At 36.6% G+C, this 21,391-nt stretch overlaps 1 protein-coding gene across 6 annotated transcripts in view; it reads left to right on the top strand.

Moving 5' to 3' along the window:
• LOC138707688 (serine-rich adhesin for platelets-like) overlaps positions 1–21,391 on the top strand; it is a 554,966-nt gene that overhangs the window by 427,410 nt on the left and 106,165 nt on the right. For all 6 annotated transcript variants that reach the window (XM_069837489.1, XM_069837483.1, XM_069837484.1 and 3 more), the window contains one exon: positions 7,119–7,253. In XM_069837489.1, coding sequence (XP_069693590.1) covers positions 7,119–7,253 — 135 coding nt within the window. The remainder of the gene's footprint in view (positions 1–7,118; positions 7,254–21,391) is intronic.

Genomic DNA, 21,391 nt, shown 5'->3' with positions numbered 1-21,391 from the left:
AGCTGACAATTAACTAGATGTAAATTTATTTTTCAAAGAATGTGAATATATTCCATTGAAACAGCATTGTGAAGATTGATTTTTCATCAAAGCTGAACATGTCCATGCAATTCATTTCTTCCAGATATTTTTTTCTCAAAACTGAATATCTCTAGTAATTACTATATTGCTTAATAGACATTTTGAAAGCAAAATAGCACATGTCCAATATAGTTTTAACAGTTGTTTAAATTTCCCGCTGTTTTGAACTATTGCCAATGAGTGATCAAGGTCATTTTAGAGCATTTGATCCTTTCAACAATGGGCTACAAAAATTTAATAATTTCAACAGTCTGCAGCATCGCGTTTCTGCGAATTCCAGTCATTTCTCCTTAACTTTTATTCTTCTTACTTTACTTTATCTACATTTTATTCTCCTTGCCTTAACTTTCCCTTTATTCTCCTTCCTTTCCCTTTATTCTCCTTCCTTTCCCTTTATTCTCCTTCCTTTCCCTATGTTCTCCTTGTTTTACCTTAACTTACCTTTCATTCTGTCTCGCGTCGTGGTCTAAGGCATCCTGCCCAGGATTCGCGTTACGGAATGCGCGCTGGTTCGAGTCTCCATGGGGGAAGAAATTTTCTCATGAAATTTCGGCCAGTGTATGGGACCGGTGCCCACCCAGCAATGTGATGCACTTGGGGAGCTATGATAGGTAGCGAAAATCCGGTTTCGTAAACCAGCTATATCGGCTGGGGGGGATCATCGTGCTAACCACACGATACCTCCATTCTGGTTGGATGTTCGTCCACCTCTGCTTCGGCATGTGGATGTGAGGCCAGCATCTGGCTGGTCGGTCTTGGCCCTTCACGGGCTGTAGCGCCACGGATTTGCTTTTTACTTTACCTTTCATTCTCCTTACTTTACTTTAATCCTGATTCTCCTTACTTTACCTTACTCTTCATTTCCTTATTTTATTTTACCTTTTATTCTCATTGCTTTACCTTAACTTCTATTCTTCTTGCTTTACCCTACCATTTATTCTTAGCTTATCTTAACGTTTTACTCTGCATAATTTACCTCATTTTCTAGTGTCCTTAATTATTTACCTTCCGTTTAATACCATGATCTTAAAAATTAGTTGATCCGTTATAAATATTCGCCCCGCTCCGCGCCGTAGCGTTAGGATCTAAGGTGCTATTTCTAGAACTCGTATTACGGTATGTGCGTTGGTTGGAATCATCAGGGGGGAAAAATTGATTTCGAAATTTTTACCAGTGTATGGGACAGGTGCTCACCCAGCATCGCGATGCATTTTGGTGAAGCACAATAAGTACTCGAAATCCTGTTCATTGAGCCAAATACACATAACGGCTTGGTGGATCATCGTGCTGACCATACGTCCGTTCCGGTTGGATGATCGGTCACCTCTGCTGAAGCATGTAGACGGAGGCCAGCAGCTGGTTGGTCGACCAGGGGCCTTCTTGGGCTGTAGCGCTTCGGATGTCTCTATTTTTTATCATGAACATTCATTCTTTGTTAATTTTTCCTGTACGTACAATTGATTTTCCGTTTCTTTATTTCCTTTAATTTCAGTTCCTTTATTGTTAGCAAATCCCGAAAAAACAAAGTATATGATTATGTCTCGTGACGAGAATATTGTACGAAATGGAAATATACAAATTGGAAATTTATTCTTTGAAGAGGTGGAAAAATTCAAACACCTGGGAGCAACAGTAACAAATATAAATGATACTCGGGAGGAAATTAAATACAGAATAAATATGAGAAATGCCTGTTATTATTCGGTTGAGAAGCTTTTATCATCCAGTCTGCTGTCAGAAAATCTGAAAGTTAGAATTTATAAAACAGTTATATTATCGGTTGCTCTTCATGGTTGTGAAACTTGGACTCTCACTTTGAGAGGAATATAGGTTAAGGGTGTTAGGAAAATATTTGGGGCTAAGAGGGATGAAGTTGCAGGAGAATGAAGAAAGTTACACAACACAGAACTGCACGCATTGTATTTTTCACCTGACATAATTAGGAACATTAAATCCAGACGTTTGAGATGGGCAGGGCATGTAGCACGTATGGGCGGATCCAGAAATGCATATAGAGTATTAGTTGAGATGCCAGAGGGAAAAAGACCTTTGGGGAGGCCTAGACGTGGACGGGAAGATAATATTAAATTTAATTTGAGGGAGGTGGAATATGATGGTAGAGACTGGATTAATCTTGCTCAGGATGGGGACCAATGGCGGGCTTATGTGAGGGCGGCGATGAACCTCCGGGTTCCTTAAAAGCCAGTAAGTAGGCTAGGTAAGTTATTGTTGTATATCCTTATCCTTGTTCTGGAGTACCTTAACCGTTACATATGATGAAAATTCATATAACTTCAACGAAGAAATGCTTCTGCACTCCGGCAATATGTGACAGATAAAAATAAAAAGAAGTGAGCACCTATAATTTCATTTACATGTCCCCGTGATCACGCAACTCTTCTAGTATGCATGCTACAATAGGCCTATATTGAGATTTTTCCGTCGAGCAGCGACGGCGAACTGCATTCAATGAACGGGAAATGTGTTTCGAGCCCGCAGGACAGTTCGCTATCAGTGCCAACTTGGAGCGGCTTAATGATGCTTGCGATACAGGTGCTTGTGGCAGAGATGCTCCCGATCGCGCTGATAGCTGCCTGGAACTTGGCGCGGACCCAGCTCGCTCATGATAATGTGTGTCATCGCGGGCGGCTATTTCGCAAGGAGTCTCGTCTTATGTCCGAGAGGCAGACCCTCACGACTCTCGTTACAAAGGACGTGTTCGATAACAATACGACTTTCTCACAGTACTTCCTATTAATATTCATAATTTTATATAAAGTCAGACGTGATATTGATGGCCGAAAAATAACGTAGCCGTTACATTGTCCCCGTTACTCAATAGAACACTTGAAGAAAATAATGACAACTGCTATGCAGTAACGCATTCAATTTTAAAAGCTTCCTGAAATTGCACGTGCATTTTTAAGAGGAGCGTCTGTTCTCGCGCTCTTATCGTCGTGTGGAATACATTCAAGCATTTCAACAGGTACAGATTTTTTTGTACAGACCCAGAAACAAAATTTGGGCCAACTGAATTTTCCAAGTTCCAGTTACAACCAGGCTTCGAGACTTCGAGCAGTTCAGTGGGAAATCCGCATAACGGCGTACTGAGTATAGTGGTAAAGCGTACAGTGGGTGAGGGTACTGTAGAATGAATGCCAACGAATACGCAAAGGAAAACGCTCTGGATTTGAAGGTTCTGACGAATAATTTAGTTTTTATACAAACTCATTTTCAAGCTGTGTCTGAAACTATTACACGGTTAGCATAGTCAGAGCAAGAGATGCCAGAAGCCCTCAAATTAGTTGAGGAAATGACACGAGAATTAATCCGGCACCAAGTATACCGGTTACTGAACGTGTAAAACAGAAGCTGAAATCAATTTTATGTAAAAATAACGGATATGGAACATTGTGTAACATACACAGCAAATTAGTGGACATAGAGTAACTCGAGAGTAAAGGACTGTCTCTTAGAGATGCAATGATGTTAGGTTTTTTTCGTTTTGCTCCTATCACGTCATGTGACATAGAGCGCAACGTTTTACAGTACCAACTGTGCTTGGCAGATAACCGAAAAAGATTTACGTTTGAGACACTGAGAATGTATCTTGTAGTACATTGCAATTCGGTACTGTAACTGCACTTCCTAAAGACGACCAATAGGACAAATGAAGAAATTAAAATTGCTACATGTTTATGTCCACCATTAACACTGTGTATAATTAAACACAAATGCTTATAAAAGACAGGAGAATAAATGCTTTTCACATTCTTTTGATATTGTCATTGTGTAATGTATATTTACTTCCAGAAAATACATATGTGTGTGTTTCCCCATACTACCGTACTCTATTCTAAATAGCAACGTTGTTACCTCAACACATCTGTCTTTCACTACCTGCAGTGAGTCAACAACCTATAGTACATGCACAGTAAACTTATTGTATCGGGTCCCAAGTCTCGAAGCCTGGTTATAACATACTGAGCATGCGTAGTATTCAGGTGGCCCAAATCTTGTTTCTGAGTTTGTACAACAAGTCATTGCTCTTGAGAGTTCCTACAGGAGGTACAGTTTCATTCAGTAAAGTTCCTACAGGAGGTACAGTTTCATTCAGTAACAGCGTGCATTCATTTACGTTGATGTTCGAATTACGTGAAATGGCTCAGTCAGTAAGATCAACAAATTCATGAACTAGTGAATATGAAATTTCAGTACCTAAACTTCACAATCAGTATTCATTCACTTTTGCTTTTCCATCATTCTGTACAAATTTATAGACAGCGATGTGAAGCAAAACTGCCTGTCTACAATGTTTCTAGATTCACAAAATTGCAAATGTTGAATGATTTTTACGTGTCTTACTCATTCAATCTTTATTCAAAATTTGACAACTTTGGTTTATTACTTTCTTTAACTTTTTAGGACTGTGAAGGAATACTGCTCACTCATATTCATAATTCAAGTCAGCATGACATAAAGTAGTACCTTTCTAAGACAGCACAATAAAAATGAACACACATCCAATCCTGCTGTCGAACCATGATTTGAATTCCTACAAACTGTCACGTAAGTCACATTTCGAGGAACCTTCATTCTATCACGAAGTGGTTAACAGGTTAGGTGAACTAACCTAAGTGGTTAACAAATGTGGACGACGAGTTTATAAGAAATCTGTGGTCATCACAACTGTCGATATTTTCTGGGGATGGTGGGAACAAGGATCAGAATTACAGGTGTCACGGCTTGAAAATATAGGCTTTGTTGGTTATGGAACCTCATGACTCACCCCTTGCTGCAGAATTGTAACTAATGGGTCCAATTATCTGTGATGAAACTGTGAACTGTACATCGTTGCCTGGACGCGATTTGAAACCGCGACCGATTATTGAATAGCCAGATTAAGTTCCGCTCACTAATTAGGCTACAAAGATTGATTTTCACACGGGGTTAGTTCTACATAAGCCACCTCACATGTTGCTGCATGTTGTTTAACTGAAAATTAACCCGCAATATTTCAACGTAGAACTATAAGTCTTCCTCTCCACTAGGTATCCAGGTATGGGGAGGTAACAAGAGAATTGACCGTCACTTAAAGTGCCTTGTTCTCCTCGTATTCCCCTTGTTCGTTTCCCTTGTTCTCTTGTGTTGCCCTTGTGCTCTTTTGTGTTCCCCTAGTAGTTTTATTTTGTGATCCCCTTGTTCTCTTTAGTTTTCCCGTGGTCTCTCTTGTGTTACCCTTCTTTTTATGTTGTTATCCTTGTTCTCTTTTGTGTTGCCCTTGTTCTCTTTTGTGTTGCCCTTGTTCTCTTTTGTGCTGCTCTTGTTCTTTTTTCTATCATCCGTGTTCTCTTTTGTGTTATCCTTGTCCTCCTTTGTACTGCTCTTGTCCTCATTTGTGTTGCCCTTGTCTCCTTTTGTGTTGCCCTTGTCCTCTTTTGTGTTGTCCTTGTCCTGTTTTGTGTTTTCCTTGCCCTTTTTTGTATCACCCATGTTCTCTTTTATGTTGTTCTTGTTCTCTTCTGTATCACTCTTGTTTTCTTTTGTGTTGTCCTTGTTCTCTTTTTTGTGTTGCTCTTGTTCTCATTTGTGTTTCCCTTGTTCTTCTGTGATGCCCTTATTCTCTTTTTATCACCCATGTTCTCTTTTGTGTTTTCCTTGTTCTCTTTTGTGTAGCCCTTGTCCTCTTTTGTGTTGTCCTTGTCCTCTTTTGTGTTGTTCTTGCCCTGTTTTGTATCACTCATGTTTTCCTTTGTGTTGTTCTTGTTCCCTTTTGTATCATCCATGTTTTCTTTTGTGTTCTTAATCTCTTTTGTGTCACCCATGTTTTCTTGTGTTGTTCTTGCCCTGTTTTGTATCACTCATGTTTTCCTTTGTGTTGTTCTTGTTCCCTTTTGTATCATCCATGTTTTCTTTTGTGTTCTTAATCTCTTTTGTATCACCCTTGTTTTCTTTTGTGTTGTTCTTGTTTTCTTTTTTTATCTTGTTCTCATTTGTGTTTCCCTTGTTCTTTTGTGATGCCCCTGTTCCCTTTTGTATCACCCATGTTCACTTTTGTGTTGTCCTTGTCCTCTTTTATGTCGCCCTTGTTCTCTTTTGTGCTGCTCTTGTTCTCATTTCTGTTTCGCTTGTTCTCTTTCGTGTTGCTCTTGTTCTCTTTCGTGTTGCTCTTGTTCTCTTTCGTGTTGTTCTTGTTCTCTTTCGTGTTGCTCTTGTTCTCATTTCTGTTTCGCTTGTTCTCTTTCGTGTTGCTCTTGTTCTCATTTCTGTTTCTCTTGTTCTCTTTCGTGTTGTTCTTGATCTCTTTCGTGTTGCCCTTGTTCTCTTTCGTGTTACCCATAATGGGAGACCAGTCCTGAACAAGAAGTACGGTATATTAACAACCAGAAGCTACTACTATATGTAGTGCAAACATATGAAGAGTATAAATATGACGGACAGACGGATATTTACCTAAAACTGTAGCTACACATTGAAATTCAATCCAAATGAGAACATTGAAGAAACTGACAGTGAAGACCATCACGAATAACTTATGCTTATGCAACAAACATTACATGCATTCATAACAGAAAAATAAAATGCATTAAAATGTTGTCTTCTTTCATTCTGACCAAAGAAATGAGTTACCGATTTCAGTAACCCAAATGATTGACCGAAAAATTGTGACCTAAATGTGCTGAGTGACCTAAGAATTCTGACCAATATGCATTGACTGAAATACAACTTTGAGCGAAAATATGTGACTCAAATATTCACGACCAATAATCATATATCTGTGACCCAAACATACATTGACCGAAAAACATTGACCAAAGTCGCTGTGGATCGAACATTAGATATTTAAAACGTCAGAATTGTTCGCAAATTTGTATATATATATATATATATATATATATATATATATATATATGTATACAATGAGGGTGTAATGCTCGATCAGGCATTTTGAACTTGGGCAGTACCTAAATTCTTAAGCGTTTATTTTATATGTTTAGGGATTATTTCTTATGACGAAAGCTTCTTTCATGTTACAGAGGCAACAGAAAACGACCAGACAACAAGTAGTGACGTGATGAGCCCCATGGAGGAGCAGCCGCATTATATATACGCGACGAATGGCTACGTGGACCAAACAGGGGGCCCGCCTCCTGGCCTCTATTACATAAATGGTAAGTAATTCTACCACATGACGATGTTTACAATCACTTCCCCTTCTCTTCGAAATATTTAACTCTTCTATTCGTTCATACCTGTCGTCTCGCTTCACTTACCTTTCTTCCCACCATAATCTGAACACACGCTCTCTCCATGAAACAATACTAACAATACCATCCCATCGCACTTCCTCATACTCATTCTCTTTCACAATAGCCCTGCTTAGTCTCTGGAATTCGCTACCTAGGGACTGTCGAAATAAAATTGAATTCAAACACAAACCTACTAGGCACTTGGTCAGTAATTGAGACTCGTTCAGACATGGCTTCTTGTAAATACTTCTCTTATTCTAGCACAAAATATTTCAATATCCGGTAATTTCATCACTATATAATTTAATTCTAGATTTAATTTTTACTTTCTTTGTTCTTAATTTCTACAAAAAACTGTCTAGCCTTTATTAATCAGTTAGTCTGTTGGTACTTCGATTTTTATTGTAATTGTAAATTTAATATTAATTGTAATTGTATTCTTAATATTGTAGTTGTAATCCCCTAGTAGATAGGAAGAGAAGACCTGATGGCCTTATCTCTACCAGGTTAAATAAATATACATATATTCTAATACTAATATTTGCATACATTCCCTGAAAATTAGTAAGTTTATAAGTCGTGCACCAGCCGTTTGTTCTATTCTCATTGCTTCTGTAATGACTCTATTTGTGACAGTTTATCCCCCAGTCAAGGGGACGCACGGTATTTCGCGGTTAAGGCGTTGCACTGCAAATCTGAAGGGCGCGGATTCGATTCCCGATGAAGAAATGGATTTTTTCCTATCCATCTAAATCCCTCCGGCCACACTTTAGCCTTGGGTTCACTAAACATCTAACAGATAATATGAGGAATGACGATTGTATGCAAATGTGGAAGCCTTAGAAAGGCCTTATGGCCTTAACCCAGATCAGCCCATGTGGTCGTTAACGACCCACTGAAAGGAATGCTTTAAATTTATTTAAAATTACAATATAAATGCTTTGCTAAGGTTGGTAACATTCTCAGGTTCAACATCTCTTAGTGGACACAGTTTCTCTTTGGCATGACATATTGTCCAGTCTTGTTCTAAATAAATTGTCGATTGAATGGTTTCTGTGCCTTTGTACACTACGAAGCGTAGCAGTACCTTAAAAGGAAGTAACATAATTATTATTTTCAATTTTATTTGCTCACTATATAATTATATTAGTGTTTATATGATAACGAAAGAGTAATGTAGAGTTATGCATAAAAGACAGATATTACAAACTCATAAATTTAACAAAACAACGACACATATTAATGGATCGCTAACAACCCACTGGGCAGATATCATAGCAATACATTATATAAAAATTCAAAGTATTACGCTACTAATTTTATGAAACTATCAGCAGTCTGTTATAATAATATTCTGCTCTCTGAAAATTTGGGCTCGATTCTTTAGTACTTTAGTCATACGGCCAGTTGCTTTTGCAATGTTCTTCCTCATCATCATCATCATCATCATCATCATCATCATCATCATCATCATCATCTGTGGTCATACAGCCCTTTTAGTTTAGCCTTGACCTCCTTAAGAATTGCCGCCCAATCTTCCCTCTCTAGGGCTCTCCGTCTCCATCTCTTAATTCCAGCTTTAACTAGATCATCCTGAACATCATCCAACCATCGTAGTTTAGGTCTTCCTGCTCTTCTTTTACCACTTAACGTGGCATCTAGCAATCTTTTAGGAATATTATTATTGTCCATTCTGATAATGTGGCCCAGCCACTCCAGCCGTCTAATTTTTATATCAGTGACAATACTTGGATCTTTATATAGTTCTTGTAGTTCAGAATTGATCCTAATTCTCCACTCTCCCTTATCATAAATAGGGCCATAAATTTTTCTTAAAATTTTCCTTTCCCACGTATTTAAGATGGTTAATGCTCGTTCAGGTAGAGTCCAGGTTTCGCTTCCAATAGTCACCGTAGGTTTAATAATTGTTTTATAAATCCTCACCTTCATTTTTTTTAGATATATCTGGTTCTTATAATTTTATCTAATGCTCTGAGGCATCGATTACCAATGACTATTTTATCCTTGATCTCAGTTAATATGTTGTTATCCTCGGTGACTATCGAGCCGAGATATCGGAACCTTGACACTTTCTCAAAAGTAACCTCATTTAAGACAACAGTTTTTACAGTATTGTCTCTCGTGTGTTCTTCCTCAGTCATAACGTGAAAATGATTATTTCTATGCTACATTCTCGGCTGTTCTCTCCTCATCTTTATTGAATAGGAACATTTTTTCATACTCTAATTGTTTTTCTTTTATTATGTACTGTATTCCTTATTTTACAATGCCAAGTCAGGTGAGACAAACTTGAATTGAACAAAGTAACTGCAGACTAGCTTTGACTGCAGCAGAGTATCGTTTCTCTTTATGGAGAAATTTAACATCATACTCATTGGACATAATGTACTGTAAGTGTAACAACAGAGTATAAATCCCCCAACCTGATGTAGTATGCAGATCTAATTGCAGAAGTAGATCAACTAGTCTCCAATATTGCTACTTAAAATATATCAGTATGACGCAAGAAATGGTATATATTTTGGAAGTTCGATATGTCGGTGAACAATTGAGGACCGTTTTTGCAAAACTTGCTAACTGCAAAATTTGCAAAATTGAGATTTTGATGGATTCTTTAACATAAGGCAGGCCTCTACATGATGTTCAAAGCGTCTTAGTAAAATTGGGTTATTTCTCTTCATTGTAGTGTGTCAAAGTGTGATCGTTTTTTTTTTTTCAAAACTTGCTTTCTGCTATAAGTGAGACATACAGCAAAACTTGCTTCCTGTAGTGTTTTGTCTCTCCTGTAAAATTTAGTTTTTTCAGTTAGCAAGTTTTGCAAAAACGGTCCTCAATTCTAGCACAATCACTTTGAGTTTAAGAAGAAATGTTACCACTGCATTGTTGATGAAGTTTCGGATGCCTCCAGCTCGACCAGAACCATCAGCTAAGCTACTCGTAAATTTCTCATCCCCTGTTTGTCGACAGCAAGCAGGTCGCATGATTGCTTTGGGTCAAGTAAATAAAAGTTATAAAGTGTACAAAAATAAGACTGCAAAAATCCGCAGAAAATGTCAATCTCCCCTTCACTGACTTGGAGTGAATTATGAATGATCTTATGGGTATTTCAGTACTTTATAAAAAAGGATAAGTTGATCAAGTCTGAGTCTGTTGGGAACTTTTCAACTTGAAAGAAATAGCTACAAGTCTAAAGTTCAGAGTGAAGAGTAAATGTTTTTAAAAAGATAAACATAACATCAAATTCATGTGTAGGCCTACTAATTGTAATAAAAATTTGTGATGTAACTTTGAACTGTTCATATTTATAATTATTAATGTAAGGAGGGGGACTTCAAAACACAATTATTTATTATGAATGCTCATGTTGAAGTCAAGATAAAGCTTGAATTTTGAGCGGATATTTGAGTCGTCCAATTTCATAACTACCCGAGTCCATTTCTGGTAATTTTCGGAAAACTGCAAGAAAACTGTGGTGAGTTGTAAGTGGATGTTTAGGTGGGGGAAAAAAAGGAGTCTACATGCTGCCAAATACGATTAGTTTAAATTTTGTAGTGGATTTTAAAATATTCTGCATGTATTTTTTAAGTAATAGGTTATAATAAAAAATATATTGGACTTACGAAATTACGGTACAGCATCTTGATTTTAAGTAGGATTGCGACAGTGAAAGATTATTTCTTATACTAGAGGCAACAGTAAATGTTACTCATTAACTTTATATCTTCTTTACTGTGTTAATATGAGGAAATTAATATATGAAGATATAAAGTTAATCAGTGGTTATATAAGTGTTATAAGTGTATAGGGTAAACATTGGTAATTTCGTGGCAGTGGTTATTTCGTGATACTTTTTCTTTGCTCTTTTGTGAACTAACCAATGGTGTTACGAGATCCAAATTTCCGCCAAGGGATTGCATATGTTGTCCAGTTTCCAGAAACATACAGCTAAGCTTTGTGTGACTATTGTAGTTGCTTCAGTGAGCTTTTATGTTTGGAGAGAGCAAGTTTGCGCCGACTTCTCAGGCATACAAATTTTGTGGATGTTTATAATTACATTACAGGCTTATCACTAAAGGTAAGCATATGATATTTGGTACCAAGATTTATTGTATCTTCATGAAATTTTAGGAAATGTTTTTGGAATTTTAGATATATCTGTAGTCGCCATATAGGCTTAGCTTTACTGATAGAAATCTTAGCTGTTTGAGGCGAAATTTTGTTGAGCATTAAGTGTTACAATTTTTAAAATAGTATAAAATGTATTACAATAGGAATTTTAGAAATCTGAAGACAAGATGTGATAACAAAAAAGAAAACGGAGACGCAATGGGTTCAGTGTAGCTTCTGTTTGATTTGTTATCATGCTAAGTGTCAATGATAAGTGCTAGATGACTTGCAAGAAAATTGACAGAAAATGGAACATGGCTCCACCATTTTGGACCGGAGACAGAGGCAGACAATGGAGTGGCATCATGCAAATTCACCAAAGAAAAAGAAATTCAAAAGTACATCTTCGGCAGGAAACGTTATGGCTACTGTGTTTTTCGATTCAGAAGGACTCTTGCTTGTGGACATCATGCCACACGGAACCACCATTAATTCTGACGGGTATGTTGCAACTCTCAAGAAACTTCAAGTTCGACTGAGTCGTGTTCGACGACATCGGGAGAAGCAGGATGTTCTGCTATTGCACGACAACGCACAGCCATATGTGTCACAAGACCACAGACCAGATCAGAAAATTGGGATAGACAACACTGAAACATCCGCCTTACAGTCCTGAACTGCCACCGTGCGATTACCATCTCTTTGGTAAACTGAAGGATCCCTTCGCGGAACGAGGTTAGAAGAGACTCCCTTGTGCACGCTGCTAAAGAGTGGCTCAGACGTGTTGGTCCACACTTTTACCATGCTGGTCTACAGGCCCTCGTTCCTAGGTTACGTAAGGCAGTTGAAAGGGACAGGGATTATGTGGAAAAGTGACATTTTGTTCCTTAAGGATGCATCTACATTCTGTGAAAATAGCAAAGCTGTAGGATAAAAATATAATTTTTAAACAAATGTTATGCATTACTTTTGGAGTTACCCTAGTAATATAGGCTATAGTAAAGTCCGTAATAAAAGTGTTCACCCTTTCAGGGCAAAGAAGATCCCTTTTCAATTTCAATTTTTACTTTGATTTGATTCTTATTATGTGTTGATATGTATTTCTATGTTTTCTTGCTATGAATATTAGACGGAATTACTATGTTTGAAGTCTTGTAACAATAAATGAGAATTTCATTTGACTTTAATGAATTTTTCCACAATTCTTCTACCTCTCACGAAATTATCAATGCAATATCACGAAATTACCAAGGTTATCACGAAATAACCAACCTTTCAGCTTAAGTTGTAAAAGTGGTTTTTGGCACACATTCAAGAACGTAGCCAATATTTTGTCTCGAGATTTGTACAGCAAGTTATCGTCTTTTAGATGAAAAAATCGGAATAAGGATATATTTACACATTTACATTTTAAATTAGTTTTCATGAAATTACCACGAAATTACCAATGTTTACCCTACCTAACAATTAGAATAGATGGGAAGTTCTACGTGTGAAAATCAAAGTATTTATTCATTTATAAATGAGACGGAACCTACTGTTTTAAATTTTGAACCTTTTGTTTCATTGGATCATCATATTCTTCTCCAGGTTGTCCAACTACATCATCATCATCATCATCATCATCATCACATGGTAGGAAGTCTCTGAAAAAGGCTAGGTTGTTTCTGTTGCGCCACTCAGGGCCGAAGTGTTTTGACAACAGCTGTGTAACATCACTCACTTTCTTTGGATTCGTAGGTTTGCTAGGATCATGGTACTAAACCCACTTTCTTTTACTATAGGCTTTGGGACTTTGCTAATACGTCTTATTCTCGCTAAAATTAACAACAGCTGACTCTAAAACGCATTGCTAACATGCTCAGTTTTAAACTTCCCTGCAATTTGTATAAATCATTTCAGTATCAGAAATCTAAGAAAATACAATCAAGGAGTTAAGTAGCTTCATGGAAATGATAGCAGCCTGACGTGGTGGAAGGTGGAACGTAAGAAACTTTGCAATCTTCTTGTTAAACTTGGATTTACAGAGTTCATGATTCAAAACTTGATCTCATAGACTGTTTACAATGCATTATAGTGATAAAGACTGATATATTCTTAATTTATTTAATTCATTTATTTTCACTGGCAACGTCAAGACCATAAGGCCTTCTCTTCCACTCAACCAGTATAAAAAGGCACAGCAAATATAAATAACAGCAACAAAGAAAACTTATTTATTTATTTATTTATTTATTTATTTATTTATTTATTTATTTATTTATTTATTTATTTATTTATTTATTTATTTATTTATTTATTTATTTATTTATTTATTTATTTATTTATTTATTTATTTATTCTGGTAAAGTTAAGGCCATCAGTGCATAATGGAATAATAATAATAATAATAATAATAATAATAATAATAATAATAATAATAATAACAATAATAGTAATAGTAATAATAATAGTAATAATAATAGTATATAATTCGAAGAGTTAAACAATTACAATTTACTGGTAAATAAGACAATTTGTATCAAAGAAACTATATTTGATAATGAAGGACAATTGATAGATATATGAAAAATGAAAATCGTATTCCACAAAAATTGTCTGAAGAAAGATCATATTCTAGAGACGAACAGCAGTCTTTTTGAGAATCTGCTTTTGAAAGTAGTCTGTCTAAAGCCCCTTTACACACTATTTACGAAATAAGTAAGCTATAGTATAATGAAATATGTCATCTTTCATTACAACACACAACACTGTACTCAATAATGTAAATAATGTTTGATCATAGTATAAATATTGAATATAGCGTATTCTAGTGCACATAGTTTAAATCAGTAGTATTGAAACTTTTTGCTAGCATAACCCCAAAATACTTTGATTTTACTTTCATAGCTCCTAAACTGATGTAAGAAATAACAAAAGTGTATGACTGATGTATACAAAAATTATTATTATTATTATTATTATCATTATTATTATTATTATTATTATTATTATTATCATTATTATTATCATTATTATCATTATTATTATTATCATCATCATTATTATTATTATTATTATTATTATTATTATGCGTAGGACTATCCAAGAAATCATCATAATTCTGTGAATCCTATGCTACATTTCTTGAACTAATAGACAGCCCCTTCATTCGTGGGTTTTATTTCGAACTTAGGGTTAAGATACGAATTAGATTTACTTTAAATGTTATTTTAACCGATCGTGCTTCATTTAATTTAGGATGTTCCCTGTTATTATTATTATTATTATTATTATTATTATTATTATTATTATTATTATTAGTATTAATTATTAGTATTAATTATTAGTATTATTATTAATTGTATTTTTTATTAATTGTGTTTATTATTGTCTTTATTGAGTGCAATTAGTTACCACTGCCACCGGGTATATACCCATTGCAGTGTGAATAAATACATACATACATTACAAAAGTTCAAAGGAATTCAACATTTCAGATTAGTTCCTATAACTGCATCCCTGAAGATAATAATTCAGAGTTGTCAGAAATGTTTTATATATTCTGCTAACTCCTGGAAAATGATCACGCAAAGAAGCAGCACATAGACCAAGTTACGAACTCCGCGTCATAATACAGAGTGGTACAGACTCGTTCATCCTTCGTTACTATAAACTGCCGAGAAAGAAAACCTACTGTACCTACTTCCAGCATATCTGTATACCAGAGTTAAACTTCAGTGGAGTTCTTGTTTCTCCAGTCATTCTTCTTAACGTAACTCTTACCATTCTAACTGCTCTTCTCATTCTAGTTGCCATTGTCTGTTGTACTTACTGCCTTCATAATTCTAGGTCACTCTTGTCATAGTTTCTGTAATCCATACAGTTCTTGTTGTTCTTCACATTCTTATCCTTATTGTCCTCTTGTTTTCGTTTGTGTTTTGTTCTTTTTGTCCTGGTCTTCTGGTTGTTTCCTCCAACAGACCTTTTTTCTCTCTCTTTTGCAAGTCCTGTTCACGTTTCCCTGTCATTTCTGTTCCCGTTTTCAATCTCAATTAAGTTCCCGTTCATAATCTCAATTCAGTTCGCGTCCATAATCTCAATTTAGTTCCCGTTCGTAATCTCAATTCAATCCGTGTTCCCACTCTCAATTCTGTTCCCATTCCTACTCAATTCTATTCCCTTACATATTCATTCTTGTCACCATCTTTTTTTCTAATTTCTGTTCCCGTTTAATTTCTTGTTCCTGTTTAATGACTTGTTACTCTCCCGTTTATCCTCTCGTACATGTTCCCGTTTAATCTCTTGTTCCTGTTTAATCTCTCGTTACTGTTCCGTTTATCCTTTCGTACCTGTTCCCGTTTAATCTCTTGTTCCTGTTTAATCTCTCGTTAATGTTCCGTTTATCCTCTCGTACCTGTTCCCGTTTAATCTCTTGTTCCTGTTTAATCTCTTGTTACTGTTCCGTTTATCCTCTCGTACCTGTTCCCGTTTAATCTCTTGTTCCGTTTATCCTTTCGTACCTGTTCCCGTTTAATCTCTTGTTCCTGTTTAATCTCTCGTTACTGTTCCGTTTATCCTTTCGTACCTGTTCCCGTTTAATCTCTTGTTCCTGTTTAATCTCTCGTTACTGTTCCGTTTATCCTCTCGTACCTGTTCCCGTTTAATCTCTTGTTCCTGTTTAATCTCTCGTTACTGTTCCGTTTATCCTTTCGTACCTGTTCCCGTTTAATCTCTTGTTCCTGTTCAATCTCTCGTTACTGTTCCGTTTATCCTTTCGTACCTGTTCCCGTTTAATCTCTTGTTCCTGTTTAATCTCTCGTTACTGTTCCGTTTATCCTTTCGTACCTGTTCCCGTTTAATCTCTTGTTCCTGTTTAATCTCTCGTTACTGTTCCGTTTATCCTTTCGTACCTGTTCCCGTTTAATCTCTTGTTCCTGTTTAATCTCTCGTTACTGTTCCGTTTATCCTTTAGTACCTGTTCCCGTTTAATCTCTTGTTCCTGTTTAATCTCTCGTTACTGTTCCGTTTATCCTCTCATTCCTGTTCCCGATTAATTTCTTGTTCCTGTTTAATGACTTGTTACTGTCCCGTTTATCCTTTCGTACCTGTTCCCGTTTAATCTCTTGTTCCTGTTTAATCTCTCGTTACTGTTCCGTTTATCCTCTCGTACCTTTTCCCGTTTAATCTCTTGTTCCTGTTTAATCTCTCGTTACTGTTCCGTTTATCCTTTAGTACCTGTTCCCGTTTAATCTCTTGTTCCTGTTTAATCTCTCGTTACTGTTCCGTTTATCCTCTCATTCCTGTTCCCGTTTAATTTCTTGTTCCTGTTTAATGACTTGTTACTGTTCCGTTTATCCTTTCGTACCTGTTCCCGTTTAATCTCTTGTTCCTGTTTAATCTCTCGTTACTGTTCCGTTTATCCTTTCGTACCTGTTCCCGTTTAATCTCTTGTTCCTGTTTAATCTCTCGTTACTGTTCCGTTTATCCTTTCGTACCTGTTCCCGTTTAATCTCTTGTTCCTGTTTAATCTCTCGTTACTGTTCAGTTTATCCTCTCGTACCTGTTCCCGTTTAATCTCTTGTTCCTGTTTAATCTCTCGTTACTGTTCCGTTTATCCTTTCGTACCTGTTCCCGTTTAATCTCTTGTTCCTGTTTAATCTCTCGTTACTGTTCCGTTTATCCTTTCGTACCTGTTCCCGTTTAATCTCTTGTTCCTGTTTAATCTCTCGTTACTGTTCCGTTTATCCTTTCGTACCTGTTCCCGTTTAATCTCTTGTTCCTGTTTAATCTCTCGTTACTCTTCCGTTTATCCTCTCTTACCTGTTCCCGTTTAATCTCTTGTTCCTGTTTAATCTCTCGTTACTGTTCCGTTTATCCTTTCGTACCTGTTTCCGTTTAATCTCTTGTTCCTGTTTAATCTCTCTCTTTACTGTTCCGTTTATCCTTTCGTACCTGTTCCCGTTTAATCTCTTGTTCCTGTTTAATCTCTCGTTACTGTTCCGTTTATCCTCTCATTCCTGTTCCCGTTTAATTTCTTGTTCCTGTTTAATGACTTGTTACTGTCCCGTTTATCCTCTCGTACCTGTTCCCGTTTAATCTCTTGTTCCTCTTTAATCTCTCGTTACTTTCCCGTTTATCCTTTCATTCCTGTTCCCGTTTAATCTCACATCACTGTCCAGTTTATTCTCTCATTCCTGTTCTCGTTTAATTTCTTGTTCCTGTTCCTGTTCCTGTTTAATCTCCCATTACTTTTCCGTTTATCCTTTTATACCTGTTCCCGTTTATCCTCTCTTAACTGTTCCCCTTTATTATAACGTTCCTCTTCCCGTTTATCATTTCGTTGCTGTTCCCGTTTATCATCTTATTCCTATTCTTTTTATTCTCCCGTTCTTATTGAGGTTATCCTCCCGTTCCTGTTCCGGTCATCATCCCGTTCCTGTTCCGTTTATCATCCCGTTACTATTTCGTTTATCATCCCGTTCCTCTTTCGTTTATACGCTCGTTTCTGTTCCCATTTATCCTCACGTTCCTCTTCCCGTTCCTCATGCTTTTCTAATTCGTCTCGTTACTGTCAGTTTTATCTTCCTTAGGCTAAAATTCGAAATGTCTTGCAGATAAGCTGGAGACTTTCAGGAAGTTTCATACCTAATTTATTTCTCCTTCTACATAGTATAAACATAATTTACATACTACAACAATAAAAACGTCTGACAGATTTATACGATACAAAGCGCTTAGTTAAAACAAATATTTCCATAAATTAAAGCGATACCTACGTAGTTTTTTCCAAGACGTCTGCAAAGAAACTCCACAAAGTGGCAGTGAAGGCCAAGGAATGGAGTATTTGTTCAATGACAAGAGCAATAGAAAGGAGAAATCTTTCTGTGGTTTTTAAGCTTTCACTGTAGTTGTTTGGCTCGAAGCTTTACACCTGAAGCGTTTCAATGTGAACGTGGTTATTATTTGCTGTGTTGTGAATAAAACTTTGGGAAATAACAGAACCTGTGAAACGTGCAATACCTCTCTCTCTCTCTCTCTCTTTCTCTCCTATGTTCAGTTTTTCTGTACATTAGGCTTCGTAAGCTGAATGTTGTGTATTGAATAGAGTATTTATATGGAGAATAAAAGGTAAATAACAGAAAAATAAACAAATATTTACCTGGCTAAACACTTAGGGTGCTATGCATAGACATTTCGCTAGCCCCGGCTATCGACTGGTTACTTGTATAGGATTCATATCATAGCACATTGCTAACACTGCTTTATGAATACGAAAAACGTTAGTTCGCTGATCTTCCACCGGAAGCCCGCGTTAAGAATATCTATGAATCTGGCCCTGAGATTTTCATTTTGTTCAGTCAGCTCGTTAGTTTTTTCGATTAATTGATAAGTATGTTTGTTCAGTTTGGTTGATGATTTGCTGGTTCCTTAACCACTTCCCTGATTAACCCGAGTTAACTCGGGTTGCTAACTTGTGTCAAAATTTATTAACCCGAGTTAACTCGTTTGAGTCCCATTTTCGCTGCTAAGGATTATATCTCGAATAAACAGTGTGTGTGTGTATATATATATATATATATATATATATGTATATGTATATATATGTATATATATGTATATATATGTATATATATGTATATGTATATATATGTATATATATGTATATATATGTATATATATGTATATATATGTATATATATGTATATATATATGTATATATATGTATATATATATGTATATATATGTATATATATATATATGTTTCCATTCTTTCATTAACCTTTCCCTCACTAGATGGCTACAGAAGTTAGTGATATTGCTACATCTGGTGATGTTTTTTGTACTTCTTCCTTGCGAGTGGAATTCTATGCTCATATAGCATTCACACACAGTAGTGAGTAGATGCTAGTTAGTTTTGGCGGTTTCTGTTTGTGTTTAGTGTTTTTTGCGTTGTTTTGTGCAAAGATGGCTCAAGTTAGTGATTCCGAAACTTTTGATCAGGAATATACTCCTGTAGAAGATTAGGAAATGAAACATCGGTATCAGAAGACGAAGTTATAGACCAACAAACAAATTCAGATCAGTTGATGTCGCGTCTTTTCGACAGTGGTTTGAATAGAAGATATCTGGCACCGTTTCTTCTGCACCTCCGAGGTCCCCATTCCCTGAAATTTTAACATTGTTTCTGATAACGATAATTCTCAATTTTTTTAATTATTCTTTGATAATGACCTCATAAACATTATATTCGCGGAGATGATTCGGCATGCTAATAAGTGTTCACAGAATGCTGAAAATAATTCGTGGCGGCCTGCTACAGACTCTGAAATACGTGTACTTTTGGGCATAGTGATACTGCAGAACATTATTCACAAACCTGAAGAACAGATGTACTGGTACAAATATTCAGTGACTGCTACACCATTCTTCTCAAAACGCTCTCATATAGGAGAGCAGATACTACTGTCCGGAATGCAATGTGCCACTGTGCGTAATACCCTGCTTTCGAGTCTATCACACGACAAGCAACATTTAACGCCTTGATAACAGCACTGGTATTATACCTCATAAATTAATCCATAAAAAAACATAATTTTGTAAATAGTTCAGGAGAAAATCAAAGTGGGACAACTACCAGAGCTGGAATCAAGGTGCACGAGATAACTCGGGATAATAATTCAGGTATGAATGAATGTCTATTTCATAGTGTTTTTTAGGTATGTAAGAAAATTAGTGATGTACAGTGATTCTGCAATATTAAATGACCTCTTTACGAAAATAAAAAAATATTACACTTTTTCACAGAACTGGTAAAATATATAGTAAGGGAAGAGGTTAATGCGCTAGTTGGTTCGCTAGTTCACATAATAACTTCATTTATCCGTCTTCATAGTTGAAGTTATTGGAATTGTGGAGGAATTTTTCTAAACGCCAAGTTAGTCAAAGTGAAGGTTGGTGCGTGCAGTACAATTATTTAGTCCTGACAGTCGCCGGAGATGTGCGCCTGGGTCTGGCGAGTCCATTTAGTTATGCCAAGGGTGTTTGGGTTAGTCAGTCGCTTGCCTTCGGAGCTATCGGATGCCATGTGTGCGGTAGAGCGGTATAATCGATAACATAACATGACTGCCTTCTCTCGGACCACTCCAAAACACCCTCTTCGACGATTTCACTCGCGATTTACTTCGACGTACAGTGGAACTTATGAGTGTTATAAGAAAGGAGTGTCGTCCACAGTAGAAACGCTTACAAAAATAATGCAGAGATGAGTGTTTATGACCCTCCTTCTAGGAAAGAAGGCCGTTATGTTTCGTCATGAAGTATATGTTTCTAGTACAATTAAGCTGTACTGCATTCCTTTACAGACCGCTCGCCTTTTTCTCTACTCCGGAGCTCTCCCCACTACTCCTATTACTTCCCCTCTTTCGCATCGCTGAGTTGTCAGGTCTAAATAATCGGTCTGTAAGTACTGTAGATCGAGTTGTGTCGAGGCCTGAGATGGATTACTTGTTTATGACTATAGGTTTGGTATAATTCAAGACTTTAAGGGCCGTATTCATAGACATTTTTAGCGCGGGCTTCTGGTGGATGATCAGCGTTTTTCGTATTCATAAACCAGTGTTAGCGATAGAATATGATTTGAATTCTGTACTAGTAACCAGTGGATAGCCGGGGCTAGCTTAGTACTCTCGTAGAGCGTGTTGCGAAATGTCTATGAATAGCACCCATTCACATCTGCCTTGGAGACTAGCTCTTGGTAGCAGTTCTAACAGATGCGTTTCCCTTCCTTTACATTCCCTGATCATGAAACTTTATGTACTGTATATATTATTTTAATGTACCGAAGTACATATGATATTTCCATGCCGATATTCTGCGTCATCATGCGATGAAAGAGTAATGGAACGGAGAAAAATTCTCTCCGGTACCAGGATTTGAACCCGGGTTTTCAG

This window comes from Periplaneta americana, chromosome 10, assembly GCF_040183065.1.
Source record: "Periplaneta americana isolate PAMFEO1 chromosome 10, P.americana_PAMFEO1_priV1, whole genome shotgun sequence".
Lineage (NCBI taxonomy): Eukaryota > Metazoa > Arthropoda > Insecta > Blattodea > Blattidae > Periplaneta > Periplaneta americana.
Note: the sequence above shows the minus strand (reverse complement) of the source record. Positions and strands in the feature narration are given on the sequence as shown.